This window comes from Aulostomus chinensis, chromosome 9 (assembly GCF_037954235.1).
Source record: "Aulostomus chinensis isolate RoL2024-O1b breed Wild chromosome 9, RoL_Achi_v1.0, whole genome shotgun sequence".
Taxonomy (NCBI): Eukaryota; Metazoa; Chordata; class Actinopteri; order Syngnathiformes; family Aulostomidae; genus Aulostomus; species Aulostomus chinensis.
The window spans coordinates 12,541,583-12,560,278 of NC_141328.1; the positions used below are offsets into that span (position 1 = coordinate 12,541,583).

At 44.2% G+C, this 18,696-nt stretch overlaps 1 protein-coding gene across 3 annotated transcripts in view; it reads right to left on the reverse strand.

Moving 5' to 3' along the window:
- The window catches only part of agbl1 (AGBL carboxypeptidase 1), a 219,300-nt gene that overhangs the window by 172,440 nt on the left and 28,164 nt on the right, over positions 1–18,696 (reverse strand). For all 3 annotated transcript variants that reach the window (XM_086213834.1, XM_086213833.1, XM_086213832.1), the window contains exon 3: positions 7,408–7,554. In XM_086213834.1, the coding sequence (XP_086069960.1) occupies positions 7,408–7,554 (147 nt within the window). The remainder of the gene's footprint in view (positions 1–7,407; positions 7,555–18,696) is intronic.

Here is an 18,696-nt window from a genome sequence, read left to right on the forward strand (position 1 = left end):
TCCCACGCCCGAGTTTTTGCCTTGGAGACCGCCATGGCTGCACACCGTTTGGCCTGCTGGTACCGGTTGGCTGCCTCTGGAGACCCACAGGCCAGCCATGCCCTGTAAGCCTCCTTCAGCCTGACGGCTCCCCTCACCTCTGGTGTGCACCAGCAGGTTCGAGGATTACCACCGCGACCGGCCCCAGCAGCCTTGTGGCCACAGCTCACAGCAGCCGCCCTGACAATGGCAGAGCGGAACACGGCCCATTCGGACTCAATGTCCCCCACCGCCCCGGAAATGTGGTCAAAGCTCTGCCGGAGGTGGGAGTTAGAGATTGTTCTGACTGGTTCTTCCACCAGGCATTCCCAACAAACCCTCCCTACTCGTTTGGGCCTGCTGGGTCTGCGCTGCGTCTTCCCCTGCCATCTGATCCAACTCACCACCACATGGTGATCAGTTGACAGCTCAGCTCCTCTCTTCACCCGACTGTCCAGAACATGCGGCCGCAGGTCAAATGATACGACTATAAAATCGATCATAGACCTGCGACCTAGGATGTCCTGGTGCCACGTGCACCGGTGGGCATCCTTGTGTTTGAACTTGGTGTTCGTTATGGACAAACTACAACTTGCACAGAAGTCCAATAACTGAACACCACTCGGGTTCAGGTCGGGCCTGCTGTTCCTCTCAATCATGCCCTTCCAGGTCACGCTGTCATTGCTCACATGAGTGTTGAAGACTCCCAGTAGGACAATGGAGTCCCCAGTCGAGGCAGAGGACAATTGAGAGGAATTTGGAACAGGAGAGGGCCTTGTGTCAAGTTCTGTTTGCAGACAGAAAGACCTGTCACCAGGTCCTCAGCTGGTCTGACAGAGATGTCCTTGAATCAGTGAACAACGCCCTGCAGCCTCTCCAGGAGTTTACTGACGCCCTGTCAGGCAAAGCCTATGTAAGCGTGTCAGTTGTGAAGCTAACCCTGCATCTCTTTTGAACACAAAGTCTGGCTGAAGAAGAAGAGGACACAGACCTTACTAAGGAAATCAAGTCAAAGGCCATAGCCTACCTGGAGGAAAAGTACAATGACCCAGCTTCCCAGGAGCTCCTAGATGTCGCTTAATTCCTTGACCCAAGATTCAAGTTCCACTCCATGAGTATGCCAGCTCTAATAACCACCAAAGCTAGAGTGAAGACTGAAATGGAACAAGTGGCACAAAAGGTAACTTTTTTTTAATTTGTATTTTAGTGATTACAAGATGCTAATTGCGATCAAATTTTTGCAGTTGGATTACAATAGTTGTCGGCTTTTTTTCTGTTGTAAGACTTTACCACTCATCTCTTTCTGTGTTTTGCAGAAGAGGTCCTGTGACAGCATCATAGACACTGTGCTTGAAAAAGCAGCAGAGTCAGGGCCATCCACTGGAGAGAAGGGTAGGCGGTCATTGGGCAGGTTCTTCAAGGGTTGCACGGTGGCCCCTGCAGCATCCACTGTGCGACTGGAGGATGCAATTGTAGCCGAGCTCAACAACTACCTCACACTGCCAAAGCTTGATGAAGAGGGGGATCCCCTCACCTGGTGGAAGGAACGCAGGGTAAACTTTCCAATGCTAAGCAAAGTGGCGTGCAACTATCTGTGCATACCAGCCACGAGTTCACTGTCACAGAGATTTTTTAGTGCTGCCGGCAATGTAATCACATGTCAGCATTCATGTCTGAAACCAGGAAAGGTTGACATGTTGGTTTTCTTGACCAAAAATCTGGATGCTGTTACCAAATAGAGATGTGTAGGAACTTCAGGGAAGTGATGTTATTGAGGCTAGGCATATAAGATTGTATTTATTTTATTTTGTATTGGTATTTTTTTACTTTTGAGATAACAGTGTAATTTGCACATTTATTCAAAAATTGTATTTCTGTTGACTTATCCTTCATTTTTGATTTTGCACTTTCGCTTTGAACAATAATTTTTTTTAAAGTGCCTTAAGCCAATTTATAAGCAAATAAGTTGATGTGCAATGTGCTACTTGTGCCTCAAGTAAGTGACCCAGTTATTTCACTGTTCATTGATTACAAGAAAGGGGCATGTATGTTTAAAACAATAAATATGGTACATGTTGGAAGCAATTCACATTTTTTATTGTTATTTAGAGCAGTAAATGAATGTCTTTTGGTATTGGTAATGTTCAATTACATTTTTAATGGACACAGTAAAGATGTATGACACTGCAGCAGTTGCCGTCCTACTTGAGCAACAGTTGTGCTTAACAGTCACAAGTGCTGCGCACTCTATTCTATTCTATTCTGGTGTCTCTTCGATAACAAGGTAACACTTTACGTTAACCCATCGTTGCGACAGTAGCAAGCATGGCATCTGCAGCAGAGCTTGAGACAGAACTCCACCTGATTTAATCAGAATGAAATCAAGCACTTCAATTTTATGTGATTATTTTGGTTACGAAATCACTGACATCCAACAAAAGACTCACACTCACTCACACTCGAGTTTCTTTGCCGATGAATTATCTATAAACAAATTTGTTTGGCAACGAATTTATTAATCAACTTTTAATCGATTTATTGATTCTTTGTTGCAGCCTTACTCACTAAGATGTTCTAGTTCCATTATCTCAGTCTCCAGAGCTCTAATAGATCTGGTGATGTGACGTGTGACATTGAGTGTGTGCTGCTGACATAATAGTCAGGGCCTGAGCCTGAAGGTACTTCAGGCGAAGACCCTATTGTTTGCTCGGCAGAGCAACACAGTAGCAGCACTAATTTTATCTGAACTTTCCCATAGTCCCACCACTGACTTAAATAGGGAAATTAATTTTTCCTCTGTCTAAAACCAGTCCAGAAATAATCAAAAGCCTCTCAAAAACTTTGGTCAACATCTAAAACCGAATTAAAATGCCATTAAGTGCTTTTGGGTTAAACAAAACTACATAAACATTACATAAGACCAATGAATGATCTGTAAAACCAACTGGCAAAATCTTACACATTTTAAAAACACTAAAATGATGCTTAAAACAATAAAAATGGTTGAGGTGAGCCAAAGACATTCTATTGTCTCTTACATGGGACCATGTGTACTGTCTACAGCTTGTGTGCGTCCTCCTCCACACATCCACCAGGCCACGGGAGTAAACCAGCTGCTTCAGAGCCTGCTGCGAGACTGGATGAGGCTCTGCATGATTTCGATCTAAAATGTCATTCTGAGTGTTCTGAAGGGCTGACGGTTAACGTAGTGATTGTTTATGTGCAGCGCATTCTCCACTCGTACACCCAATCAGAGTGGAGTCGGGATGCTGACGCAACAGGCAGCCAGTGTCGGGTATTATTCGGCAACGCTAGCACGATGGCAGAGTTCGTTCATGTCCTCGGTGGATCATTGTTTTTGTAACTTCAGTTCGTGTGCATTCACATACTTGTGAGTATTTGTTGAACTGTTGTTAACCCATAGATCTGTTGCTTGTTTAAGTATATTTGTTGTATGTGCAAATATTAATGTGAGTTCGGGGTAACAGTGTGTTAATAGTTGCGTTTACTTGTGTACTTTTTGGAACGCGTCTCGGTGTGTGGTTGTTTTGTCATTGTGTTTCCTGTTAGCTGTGTGTTGGTGTTTGTGACGGTATAGTTCAATTTATGTAGCAGTGACTACTACTAACACGTGAATGTTTGTTTATTTATAGCCACGCAAGGTGGACATGCCTTTACTCAGACTTGCTGCGCCCCCTATTGGCGCCATTTATGTTCGCCGAATTTGTCATTGCATTAACAGTTCATACGTTTGTTCATTCGTATTGTAGAAGTTAGTGATTGTGGAAATGTGTGATTATATTTGTTGTATAGTGTTTGATTTGAGCACTTAGTATTTCTGCAATTTGTTTTCTTTACAGAACCACACCCACACACCTAGCTATATCCTTTCGTCATCACTCACAACCTCCTGTAAATCCTGTCTCATCAATAAAGTTGACAAGTGGAGTGTACCAACGTCCCAAGCATTCTTACCGATGCACCACAGTGGCTTCTAACAATTTACTGGTCAGGGACAAGACGCCCTACAAAACACTCAGTACAATGAAAATCCCCACCTAAACACAAATAATCAGATGACCTATAATCTTGTGTTTTGTCATTGACTGTTTCTGAAAAGAATTTATGTTTAAGTTTAGCTGTTTCGTATACTGGAGCTCTTTTCTTAATTTCTCTGGCCCCGTTTACATTTAAACTCCCAACTTTAAACGTATTCATAAAAGGAGAGAGATTTAAAACACTAAAAAAAGGCAATAAACTCATTAAAATAAAAAGCAATGCTCTTCCCATCATTTAACACATTTGTTTTTTAACTTTTAGTACCAGTTTCTTGAACTTGAACACTTCTTGATCAGTAAGATCAGATTTAGCTTTATTCCTTATGTGATGTCTGGCTGATGTATAAAACACCTCTTCATCAGGAAAAATAATACTCCAATTTTACTCCCTTCATGTTTTTTGTTTCCTGAAGAAAGGTTTTCAACATTTTAGCTGTATACGCCCTTTCTTCCTAGTTAACTGATTGCTGAGTATGTGAGAGTGAGGGCTGCATCTCTGATGACAGTGTCACTGCTGTGTAACAGCTCAGCTCTCCTGCCTGCCTGTCTGTCTTACCCCTTTCAAACTGAAAAACACGTCACAGCAGGTTTTTGTACCCGCTTTTCCTCGGCATTAGGGCACATTAAAGCTTCCAGCAGACGTAGGTCTGAGCTCCCGCTGTGAGGGTTGCGTGCCTGTGTTTTTCTCTATCATACGTCATTGCGCTGGTAAGGCCCTATAATTTCAGTGATCGCGGAATCACGGAATTGGGCAATAAAAATGGAATTAATTTTTAATGCAGAATATTGCAGAAATGCTGATTTCATGAGACAGAGGAACATAAACCTGGGGAATCTTTCCCGGGGGTTGCTAATCGGTGTGACACAACCCCTGCCCCCATCCCTTTCCAAACAAAATACAAATATGGCCCTCCCCCCGTCTGCTAAAAAGCTACGCAATATGACGCTAATGCCTAAATACAGAGCTGAGCAGTACCCCGGTGACTTCTACGTATCAGGTGACGTGTTATTTTGTACATTTTGTCAACACTCTGTTGACTGGAAGCGGAAAAATACGTGTGATGACCACCTGTTGTCCAAAAGTCATATAAAAAACAAAGAAAAGCATTGCGCTAATGCTAGCCAGCAGAACACGATGATGATGCAGCAATAAAGTATTGAGGAAAAGTGCAATATTGTGTTGCCTCAATGAATGTAAGGTAATTTCTATTTAATTAGTGTGCATTTTATTCATAAACATTATTTAAACACACTGTTTTGATGTTAAAAAATAAGTAAAAGGTAAAAAATGGAATTCCATAAAATTAAAATGGACAAAATGGAATTTGTGAAAAAATAAAATGGAATTTATAGAGCCCTACGCTGGCAACGTCATCATTACACATAAAAGTGCGCTGTGTCAAAAAATGCCCGTGATATTCCCATAAATCACAGTGTCTCGTACAGTTCCAGAAATCTGCTGCCGGATCTCCAATTCACTGTGGATGATGAGCAGCTCGTGGACTTCATCTTCTTGCCAGTGCGCTGCCATGATCAATAAAAAAGATGTGAAGATCGTGATACAAGTTGTTTATAAACACAGTTGCAATTGCGCAGTTCATGTTGGGGTTCCCTGGTTGGTGGGAGTTCCCAAGCATAGATTAATTCACGTAAGATCATACACATGTAAATTGTTTGAAAAAAAGGAGTGACATAGAGTCTCGGGGTCACCAACAGGAAGACTGATCTCATGGCAGAGGCAAAGACTTTATTGAGAGATGAGTGAGCAGCTCTCGCAGCGCAGCCCAGTCCAATTTAAAAAAAAAAAAATTCTGGAGTTTCCGCAATGACACCCTGACAGGCAGCACTGGGACAAAATCAGAATGCAACAGGAAGGTCGCATGAAACCTGACACAACATGGGTTGCCTTTTCACACTACAGGCAAGCCAAGCAGAGTCGAGCGGAGCCGCTTAACACCCGGGTTGCTTGGCAAGTCGGTCGACGCCGGTCAGAATGCCAAGTCTACCCTTTCAGAGTGCCCAACCACACGTGTTTTTGGTGCAGTGTGAAAGGGGCCTGCCTGCTGGCTTTAGCCCCTGCGTCCGCCCATGTCTTCTTACTACAATGTTTTTGTGGGATTGATATCCACGCTGCCTCTTGCTCCATCATCTCCACACCCTCATCTGACTGCCCACCACATGCTTCACCTGCCTTACTTGTCTCACTGACCTTACCTGACTGTTCACCACATGCTTCACCTGCCTCTCCGGTCTCACCAATCTCAACTGTCTGCGCAGCACAAGCTTCACCTACCTGCCCAACATCACTGTCACCTGCCTGCTCACCCTTGTTTTTACCTGCCTCACATTTTCCACTTGCCTCACCTCCCTGAGCCACAGCTACCTCAGCTAATTTACCTGCCTCACCACCCTGTTCTTCACATACTGCACTGGTCTCACATTTTTTTTACCTGTCTGTGTCTCAATTGTCTGCCTTTTCTGGCCACTGTCATCACTATCCTCCCCCTTATCACTCACCTTGTCACTGTTTACTTCTTTTGTCTGTCCGTCACTGGTCTGTGAGCCCACAGCGCCGTCTGCAGCTCTGCTAAACCCAGAGCCACTCGGACCCTCGGTACCAATACTGGATCGGCTAACAGCAGTGCGCAGCCCATCAGCTCCGCACCCCCCCGGCACCGGGCCCCACAGCCACGGAATCCGTGTTAGCGGAGCACCACTCCCCAGAGCCAAGTGGAGCCGAGCAAATCCGGCTCAGGCAAGCTTTTATTATGTGTCCCTCTTCACCACAACCAAAACACTTCATCACAGAGGAAGTAGCAAATAACACATAATCAAAGTCATTTTTCTCACATGCAAACAAAATTCCTCAGTGTGATTATGCATTATCCTGTTCCACCTTCTCCAGGAACAGAAACACTGCACCATTCATCCGGGCTGCAGATTTCACTGAGGCATGCCCTATCACCTCACCAACGGCAAGGGCAACCTCCTCCATGGTGTGCGGAGAACTGGCACCCACTTTGATGCTGTGTCTCCGTGACAAATGGGAGAAATCACCACTGCCTACCACCATGGCGTGCGAGACGCCAATCAGCCAGACAAAGGCCTGACTGGTAAAACACAGAAAACCCCAAAACTAATAGAAAACCATACAAAACACATCACTGACATTTAAATTTAACTACACTGACATGGACATTAAAGAAAGAAGACAGAAAAGTTAGCAAAAAGATAGAAAATCTCAATCATAACAGCTCTCACACACACTCCACTCACTCAATCACTCAGAGAGAGAGAGAGAGAGAGAGAGAGAGAGAGAGTGTGTTGTTACCTCTGTGTCCAACTTTAGCCAGTAGGTGAAGTAATGGCAGAAGGATGGTGTAGTTTGGACTTACACAGCGGCCTGCATTGACCAGCGCAGTCAGCAAGGCCTCACTCCCACCTTTACTTATCATGTAGTGGATCCGACGGTCGGTACCTTAAAAGAGATGGTGGTGTTTGAGTGTAACTGGGTTCCTCCTGCATGGAAATACACCTACAATTTGTTTTTTTTTTCCCCTGGAACTACAGAATGGGAAAGCGGTAAAGTGGCCTTCAAGCAACCAATGGGGTGCTAATGACACTAATCTAATGACATTTTACAAGGTCAGCACGACGAGCACCATACTCCTTCAAATAATGTACACCCAACAATTCTCAAGGAGCAAGTACATCTTGTGACAGCAGTGATGAAAATATTCCTTTTAATAGGCAGGAACATCATGCAGACCCAGGCACAGTAGGAAAGACCATCTGCTTTGACTGGTTGTTGGGAAAAAGAGCAGGAAAAAGGGACGGATTCAAAGGCGGATATGGGGAAGAGACAGATCCAAAAAAGAAAAGTGAAGGACAGAGACAAAGAGAAAGAAGAAAGAGAGAGAAGACAGGGAACTTGAACAAGACAGACAGACAGACAGATTACTTTATTAATCTCTTTTGGAAGTTCCGCCAGGGAAATTGCAGTGTCCTACACATTCAAAATATATATATATATATATATATATATATATATATATATATATATATATATATATATATATATATATGTATATATATATATATATATATATATGTATATGTATATATATATATATATATATATATATATGTATAAACAGTGATCGTATTTAGATCTGTATGGTTTGCTTGATATAGTTTTCAGGTGTCAAATATGTTCAGTACTAAACTTACGTTCAGCCTGCATTGGTCTATGAATGTGGGCGATTCTTACTGTATCTGAACAATATATGAAGAGCTACCCTTTCAGTTCACGAAATCCCTGTAGCCGCAGCAGCTTCTCCAGTCCCGGAGAAGTGCCGCGTCAGAGCGCAGTGCCATTACGCACGGCCAATCACTGTTTTACCTTCATTTAACCACCTGAAAACTATATCAAGCGAACCATACAGATCTAAATACGATCACTGTTTTACCTTCATTGAACCACCTGAAAACTATATCAAGCAAACCATACAGATCTAAATACGATCACTGTTTTACCTTCATTGAACCACCTGAAAACTATATCGAGCTAACCATACAGATCTAAATACGATCACTGTTTTACCTTCATTGAACCACCTGAAAACTCTATTGAGCTAACCATACAGATCTAAATACGGACCTCTACACACAGTAGAGTGTTCCGTTAACAGTTCTGCTTTTTTATGAAGGAAAAACATGGCCTCCCGCAGGCACTGCCGTGAAGTCTGACATCAGTCGAGTTTCATATTCATTTCATATTCAGAGTTTCACTCCATATATTCAGGATTCATTATATATATTCAAAGTTTCATTCCATATTGTCAAAGTTTCATTCAATATATTCAAAGTTTCATTCCATATATTCAGGGTTTCATTCAATATATTCAGAGTTTCACTCCATATATTCAGGATTCATTATATATATATATATATATATATATATATATATATATATATATATATATATATATATATATATATACACGTGTGCCTGTGTGTACCTGAATGTGATTTTGTATATGCGCATAGTAACAGGAATAATTATTATTATTATTATAACAATAAGAATGATGATATAATATGATAAAATGATAATACAATAGTAATAATAATAATAATAATAATAATAATAGCAGCAGTAATAACAATAATGATGATATGATATAATAATAATAATAATAATAGTAGCTGTAGTAACAATAATAATAATGATAATAATATACATTCTCTTGCATTGCACATGAGTGTCCGGTTGTTATCGGGGCAGGTTATTGGTGCTCAGCCCTCCCTTTCTGTTGGCCCTCCCCCCCTCCAGTGAGGAGTTTAACAGTTTGATGGCTCTGGGGATGAAGGAGTTCTCCAGTCTGTTTGTCCTGCACTTGGGGAGGAGCAGCCTCTGGCTGAAGAGGCTTCTCTGGCTGGTGGTGACAGTGTGCAGAGGGTGGCTGACATTGTCCAGGATGTCCAGCAGTTTGTCCAGCATTCTCCTCTCTGGTACTGTTGCCAGAGGGTCCAGCTTCATCCCGACCTCAGAGCTGGCCTGCCTGATCAGCTTCTTCAGCCTGGAGAGGTCTGCCTTCATCACCCCCCCCCCCCCCCACACACACACACACACACACACACACCACAGCGTAGGACAGGACGCTGAAGACCACAGACTGATAGAACATCCACAGGAGCCTCCTGCAGATGTTGAAGGCTCTCAGCCTCCTCAGGAAGTACATCCTGCTCTGAGTCTTCTTGTACAGCTGCGTTGTGTTGCTTGCCACAGCCCAAGATATTTATAGGTCTGTACGACCTCAACCTCCTCCTCCGTTCCTATCAGAACTGGTCTAGGTCTGGGTCTGTCCCTCCCAAAGTCAATGACCAGCTCCTTAGTTTTGGAGGTGTTGAGCTTGGGCTGTTATTGTGGCATCAGGCAACAAAGTTCCTCACCAGGCACCTGTACTCCTCCTCTTCATTGTCCCTGATGCACCTCAGGATGGCTGTGTCATCTGCAAACTTCTGGATGTGACACAGTTCAGAGTTGTAGCAGAAGTCTGTGGTGTACAGGGTGAAGAGGATAGGGGACAGTACAGTCCCCTACGGAACACCGATGCTGCTGACCACAGTGTCAGATGTGTTGTCCTTCAGCCTGACGAACTGTGGCCTGTCGGTGAGGTAACTGGAAATCCAAGCAATCAGGCCGGGGTCCAATCGCATTTGTAGGTGCTTCTCCTGTAGTGCAGGGGGCTGGATCGTATTAAAGGCACTTGAAAAATCCATGAAGAGGATCCTCACTGTGCCTTTTCCCTTGTCCAGATGCGAGTGGGCTCGGTGTAGCAGGTAGAGGACGGCGTCCTCCACATCGACCTTTCCCCGGTAGGCAAACTGTAGAGGATCCTCAGCATGCTGCACCTGAGGCCTGAGGAGGTTGAGGAAGAGCCGCTCCAGAGTCTTCATCAGGTGTGAAGTTAGTGCCACCGGTTGGAAGTCGCTCAGCTCGCTGGGCTGGTTCTTTTTAGGAACTGGAATGATGCATGACATCTTCCATAGGGTGGGCCCTTTCCCAAGCTGCAGACTCAGGTTGAAGACCCGTTGTAGCGGCTCCCCAAGTTTAGCAGTACAGGTCTTGAGGAGCCACGGACACACTCTGTCTGGTCCCGCTGCCTTTCGGGGCCGAAGCTTCCTCAGTTCTCCTCTCACCTGGTCAGCTGTGAAGCAAAGGGGGGGTTGTGGAGATGGTGGGGGGGGGGGGTAGAGGAGGGAGGGGTGGAGGGGGGCTGCTCAGTTGCTGTGGAGGGGGAGGGGCGGTGGGCCATGGAGTAGGGAAGAGGCTGCTCGGCTGTTGCAGAGGGGGAGGGGGGTGATGGAGGGTGGTGTGAGGTGGACTGGCTGAACCTGTTGAAGAACTTGTTCAGGTCATTTGCTCTCTCCACCCCTCTGTGCTGGTCCTGGCTTTGTGGCCTGTGATGGTCTTGATGCCCTCCCAGACCTCCCTCATGTCGTTCTCCTTCAGCTTTTGCTCCACCTTCCTCCTGTAGGAGTCCTTTGCCTCCTTCAGACAGCGTTTCACCTCCCTCTGTGCTGCTCTCATCTCCTCCTTGTCGTTTGTCCTGAAGGCCTTCTTCTTCCTGTTGAGGACATCCTTGACTTCCTGTGTTATCCATGGTTTGTTATTTGGATAATACCAAACAGTCTTGGTGGGGGCAACCATGTCTGCACAGAGGTTGAAGAAGTCTGTGAGACAGTGAGTCATCCCATTGTTGTGCGCTGAAGAGCGAATTGGTCAAACTTCTGGTCAGCAGAGTCACAGGTTCTTGGATGTGGTCAGTGGCCAGAGTCATCCCCTTTTTATGATCCTTTATGACCCTTTGTTCAAGAACATGTTGTCACTCAAATTCAGGCTTTGAAAAGGGGTGTTAGGCCTCACAGGCCAAAAGCCTTTCTTCAGCTGGACTAATTGTCACATCTCTGAATTAATCTCTTGATCTGGTTGAGTTGGCACAACACCATCTATGTCCTCATCATGTGCACCCAGCAGTACATCCCAGTCTGTGGTGTTGCAGCAGTCTCTCAGGGCCTCCTTTGCTGCAGGAGTCCATCTCCTGATGGTGTGGTTGGAGACTGCCTGTCTTTTGACCAGGGGGGTGTACTGGGGCTGTGCATGCACCAGGTTGTGGTCCTACTTGCCCAGTGGGGGGAGGGCGGTGACTCTGGATGCCTCTTTAACGTTTGTATACAGTAGGTCAATCATCCTGTTCTTCCTTGTGGGACAGTCAACAACCTGATGGAAAGCAGCCAGGGTAGAGTCCAGGGTGACATGATTGAAGTTTCCAGAAATTATCATGAAGGCCTCAGGATGTTGGGTCTGCAGCTGTGCAGTGAAACTGTGGATCCCTTTCACGTGCAGCGGCCGCGTCCACCGTCAGAGGGATGTACACACAGAGGGAGATCACGTGACTGAACTCCCTCGGCAGATAATATGGCCTCATGCTAACGGCTAGCAGCTCCAGATTAGGGCAACACCCCCAATTTTATTAAATTCTTTAAGGAGGAATGGACAATATTCTGTTACCAGCCTGATGTCTCAGCTTGTGTGCTGTGGCAGGCGGCAAAGGCAGTCATGCGGGGCAAAATAATATCTTACTCTTCATATAAGAAAAAACAGGAGAAAGCTCTCGAAACAGAATTAAATGAAAAAAAATTAAAGCCTTGGAGACAACTTATGCCGCCTCCCAAGAGGAACACCTACTAACAGAATTAAGGAAATTAAAACTAAAACTAAATGATTTACTCGACATCAAAACACAATTTCAGCTGCAGAGACTACGCTTGGAGAACTTTGAACATAACAATAAATCCAGTAGATTTTTAGCGAACCAATTAAAACAGAACAAAGAAAGAGCAACAATATCCTCCATTAAGGACTCCAATGGGGAAACAACCTGTGACCCAGAAGAAATCAATTACATTTTTAGGGAATTCTATAAAAAACTTTACTCACCTGAGATTAACCCATCCATATCTTGCATTGAAACCTTTCTAAGCACAATTGACTTGCCAAAATTAAATCAAGACCAACTGATGGCTCTGGAGTCACCTATTTCAATCGAGGAACTTCAAGAAGCCCTTAAACATATGCCAAACAAGAAAGCCCCGGGACCGGATGGCTTTCCTGCAGAATTCTACAAAGAGTTTTGGCCTGAGCTTGCACCAATATTCTACAAAATGTTCACTGAAATACAGGAAACCTCGACCATGCCACCCGACATGAACCGTGCGATTATTAGCCTTCTCCTTAAACCGGACAAACACCCAGCACTTCCATCAAGCTATCGTCCAATATCACTTATAAATGCAGATATTAAAGTCATCAGCAAGGTGCTAGCTAGAAGGCTCGAAAAAGTAACACCTCACATAATACATCCTGACCAGACCGGGTTTATTAAAGGACGGCACTCTACCAACAACACACGTAGACTTATCAACCTGATAGACTACTGTAACAGTCAGAGCAAGGATGCCATAATTGTCTCCCTAGATGCAGAAAAAGCATTCGACAGGGTAAATTGGAATTTTCTCCTCACCGCATTACAAAAGTTTGGGTTTGGAGATAAATTTGTAAACTGGATCAAAACATTTTACCGCACTCCCAGTGCTTGTTTCAGAACAAATGATCAAACTTCTCCAAGCTTCTCTCTCCAAAGAGGAACCAGACAGGGTTGTCCACTTTCCCCTTCCCTTTTTGCTATATTCATAGAGCCACTTGCAGCTGCAGTCCGGCAAAACAAAAACATCAAAGGAATTGATACTACAAATGTGAACCATAAGATAAACCGTCATGCTGATGATGTATTACTTTTCCAACGGAATGCACAATCATCTCTCCCTGAAACGATAGCACTCATTGACAAATTCTCAACCATTTCTGACTACTCAATTAATTGGAGAAAGTCAACTGTTCTTCCCATCAACTCAGGTTTCCAGAGTACGCTCGCCGCACCACTACGGCCAGGAAACATTAAATACCTGGGCATCAACATCTCTGCCAAACTGTCTGACTTGACACAGCTAAATCATACCGCCCTAATTAAAGAAATAGAAGACGACCTCACCCGGTGGCACACACTACCCATATCACTTATGGGAAGAAAAGCAACAGTGAAAATGATGATCTTGCCAAAAATCAACTAATTTTTCTCGATGGTTCCGACCCAGCCTCCCCGGATTTGATTCAAAACACTCAACTCTAACATCTCAAAATTTCTCTGGAAAGCTAAGCCACCACGTATAATCTTAAAGACTTTACAAAAGAGTAAAGACTATGGTGGCTTGGAACTACCAAATTTTTATAATTACTACTTGGCCAATAGATTGCAATACATACTAAAATGGTTGAAGCCAAACTCATTAGACCAAGCATGGCGTGATATTGAACAAACATTCTGCAAAGAAATCCAAATCTCTGATCTCCCTTTTATCAGTCCTGTTATCAAGCATCACAGCTGCTTTAAGTATATTAGCATCAGCAACACCCTCGTAGCCTGGTGGGAATTTCTCAAAAGCAATGGGCTCTCCAACACCCCTTGCAGGCTCACACCTATCTGGAACAATCCTGACATTCTGTAAAATAAAAAAACAATACATTTTGCTGCATGGGCCAATAAAGGGATTAAAAATCTAGAGCATATCTTCCAAGACAAAGAATTCATAGAATTTAACCAAATTACAGCAAATTATGGTATTAACAAAAACAAATTTCTGGAATATCTTCAGCTCAAATCTATAATACCGACACGGTTTGACCTTACCCAGTTAGACTTAGAGCTTCCACCTAGAATAACAGATTTTTTACAAATTTCACCCCTTAAGCTACTGTCTAAAATTAACTCAATAGTTTCAACAACAGAACTTATAAGGAGGGGGGTCAGGAGGGAGGGAGGTAAGGGGGTGGAGAGTGAGGTAGAGGTGGATTGCTTAGCACCTCCAGCGTCTCACCATCGATTCGTTTATGCCAAACTTACGTGCTGCAGCTCTATTTCCATCTTTAACCGCCAGATTGATTGCCTTTAACTTGAAAGCTGCATCATAAGCATTCCTTCTTCTGCTCTCCATCTTGAGGGTGAGTACAAATGACTGAAAATATCGTGTGATGCTCTTTTTACACTGCACTGCGGCATGGACTGGACGGTCCAAGTACAGTACTTGGAGAAATTACCATAACATTTGGCCAGGAATTTCCCTAAGTACGGTACTTGGAGCTGCCATCAGGAACAATAGGGAATTACTGCACACTGCCGCTGCCCGCCACACCCCAGGGTGAAGGTAAAATCCTCATATGAGACGCACCGGAGTATAAACCGCAGGGCATGAAGCGTTGAAAAAAAGTCGCGGCTTATAGTCCAGAATTTACAGTAAGTGCAAGTAAATAAAATACAAACAAAATGCTGATGTTCATTTTAGTACAGGACTGAGAATGCTATCATAAATACTATTAGTACTAATACTAAAACTGATGCTAAGGATGGAAATCTGTGCCTCTTCTGGCCTGTAACCTCCTCCAGTGGCCACCTTATTCAGGGACCTGGAAAGGGGGAAAGCACAAAGACTCTGGGGAATAAGTCAAGTTGGAAGCATCCATGTCTGAATGAGTACCAGAGGACAGACAGGAGGAGAGAGGTTCCCATTGCAACATTGGAGATCCCATGGCAGTCTCGGGCTGTAGCAGCATATCTAAGGGCTAGCATAAACCAGCCCTAATGGTAAGGCTGATTAAAAAGTAAGGTCTTAATTTTACTCTTAAATGTGGAGAAGGTGTCTGTGTCCCGGACAAAAATTGGGAGACGGTTCCATCAGAGAGAAGCCTGGTAACTGAAGGCTCTAGCTTCCATTATACTTTTGTAAAGTGTTGGAACCACAAATTACCCTGTGTCCTGGGAGCGAAGGGGTCTAGCTGGATAGTAAGGAGTAATGAACTGTGTCAGGTAGGGAGGTGTCCAATTTTTGAGGGCTTTGTTGTTAGAAGAATAATTTTGAACTCTGTTCTGATTCTTACTGTGAGCCAATGCAGATATAGATATGATCTCTTCAACCAGATCTTGTTAATGTACTGGCAGCAGCCTTTTGGACCAGCTGGAGAGTTTTAAGAGGCTTAATTGGTGCAGTAGCCTGATACAAGGGAATTGCAGTAATTCAGCTTGGAAATGACAAAAGCATTAACTAATTTTTCTGCATATTTTGAGTCAGGATTTGCCTGTCTGTCTTCAAAAATACTAACAGTCAAATAAAAGCTTACCATGTTTGTTAAAAAAGCAACAAGAGCTGGGTCAGTGTACGTTTAGGCAGTTTGTTTCATGTTTTTAAATCAAAACAGAAAGCAAGCACATCAAATTTTTTTCGACCCTTGAGAGTGTCAAAGAGCAAGCAGGTTGTCTTCACTGAGCCTACCATGTTTCATGAACTAGCCCCAAAAATACAACACAAAGGCTTTCTCACCCCAGCTCCTCTTCATATTCAGAAAGGAATACTTGTTGAAATGATTAATAGTAACTTACTGAAACTCCACTTCTAATGACTCATCTAATTCTGCTCATGTAAAATTACTTATAATACTTACATTTTAATTATCATATATTGCGATAAAAATGATCCCACATTCTACTTCTACTGCATGGCAAAATTCAAAATTTTGACAGTTTCCACTGGTATGGAGATTAATGCAAAAGACTGGAGCTGGTTGTACAAAGGACCCAGGAGAAAGTACCTCTAAACGCTAAACTCACCTCGATGATATTCAATCCCCTTGAATACTGGGACTGAGCAGTTTCTCCCAGGACTGAGCAAAATCATGAAACTTCACAAGCATAAAAGAAACCAAAATTTAAAAAAATTAGGTCATCTTTAGATACCAATAAGATATCAACAGTTATGACGAAGGGTTGTAATTCTACACCAGCAAAACATTTAAAAAAAAGGTCCAACTTGGATTTAAGTGGCAATACTGTAACAAACATACCCTATATGAGGGTGGATCTGGAAGCATGACAAATCCAGCACACAAGGGACCAGACTGAGTTTGGATCAACATTTTGAAAGTGTGATTGATTGGGCTTCACAAAAAGAATGGCCAACACAGAGTGAAAATGAGATTACACGTCATAAAAGACAACCAAGAGTACAGTATGATTTTACCATGATACAAATGAACAAACTGCTGAGCACACTTATGCCTCCAAGAGGGAGTTTCCTTTTGAAGCGCTCCTGCTCCCTTTACTAGTCAGAGCAGGGTCCCCCGGGGTTCTCTAACATGTATTTAAAATACACTTTTTAACTCTGTAAGAGGATAGTTAATTGAAGTTGGCTGCCGTGGGTTTCCAGCAAAATCCGTGCTCTACTTCCTCCAGAAGGTTGGCCTGGAACCCAAACAGCTGAAGTCAGCCACCAATGATATAGCTGCAGCAGCCGAGTCCAGCTCAAGATGGCTGTGGCTGAAGAGAGCCCATAGTTGGATCCCTTCTGCAGGCGAGGCTTAGTCAGTCTTCACTGCCCCACTCAAGCGAGGGGTACAGGTTAAGGGACAAAACACTGGTGAACTTGAGATCCCTGCTGACGATGCGGAAGGGTTTCCAACAATGTGAATACTCCAACAAAGACCATCTTGGCAGAAGAGCCGCATCACCATATTTAGTGTAGTTCCAGCAGTAGCAGCTTGTGGCAAAGCATCTTTTATGTTTACTTCACCTTATTGTCGAGATCATGGGGAGAGGCCCATTGGTGGTGGACAAAGATCCACAGACCTCCGTGAAAGAATGGACGACAGCTTGGAAAGACGGCACGCATTAGTGTTAGGGCCAGTACCCCGAAGCATGCATAACAAAGCTAGTGCTGAACAAAGAGGCAGACCAAGGAGGTGGGCAGGATAATCTGCCATCACGGATGGATCAAACGGTTAAATACCTCGACAATGGCATAAGGACTACAAGAATGGTTGCAGAAAGACAGAGGGCTGAGGCCAAAAGAAGATGCAACATCTGCGGCAGACTTTTCAAGAATGAGCGTGGTGTCAAAATCCATCAAGGCAAATCCAAGTGCAAAGGGCAGAATCAGCAGCGCAGAGCACCTGAACACACACAGAGTGACCTCTGAGTTTGTTAAGGTTGTTCGTCAGTCGGTGGAAGAGGACCAGGGCCAGGAGGCAAACCACAGTGCCCCAAACCTCTCAGCTCAACCTACTCTGAGCACAGGAAGAATCTACGAGCCTAAAAATCCAAAAGACTTTGATAGGAAACCACGCTTGAATTTGCCTCCAGCAGCAGACCGCAGATGTGGTCAATTAGATGAAGATCTACATACCATCTTGGACAACAATCTGACAGGGGATGCAGCTAAGAAGATGAAGACCATGGTCGAAAGTCGTATTCCAGGTGTGTTATGACACCTTTGGTGTGAAAAAAGGCAAGAATCCCAAGTCTCTTGCAGGGCCTAGTAGGAGACAGTGGCAGATCAAAGAGCTGCAAGGAGAACTAAAAACACTCCAGAAACAGTGGCGGGAAGCAAGTGTAGAAGAAAGAGCAGCCCTGGATGAGATCAGCTCAGAGACGCAGAAAAAGCTAATCCATCTGGGGAAAGCTGAGACAGCCCGAGAGAAGCAGTGGGAGAAACGCTGAAGAAGGGAAGCCTTCTTCAACAACCCTTTCCAGTTCACAGCGGACCTCCTAGGAAAGCCCAAGGGCGGGACCCTGGTGTGTACAAAGGAGGAAATACAAGTCAGCGTGGCGGCTGCGCACGGAGACCTCTCCAGATGAATTCCTCTGGGTGAATGTCCTTTCCAAATGCCAACACTTACGCCACACACTCCCTTTAACATGGCGGACTTTACCACGGATGAGGTGAGGGCAGTTGTGGTAAAAGCACGAGCGGGATCTGCCCCAGGACCTTCAGGCACCACTTATACAATCTACAAATGCTGCCCACAGCTGCTGAAAAGGCTCGCAAAGCTCCTATGGACACTGTGGAAGAAGAAGTTGGAACCCAAGCCCTGGACCCTGAGGGCTGCTTTGTTCCAAAAGAGCTAAATTCCACACAACTAGACCAGTTCTGCGAGATTTCCCTACTGGAT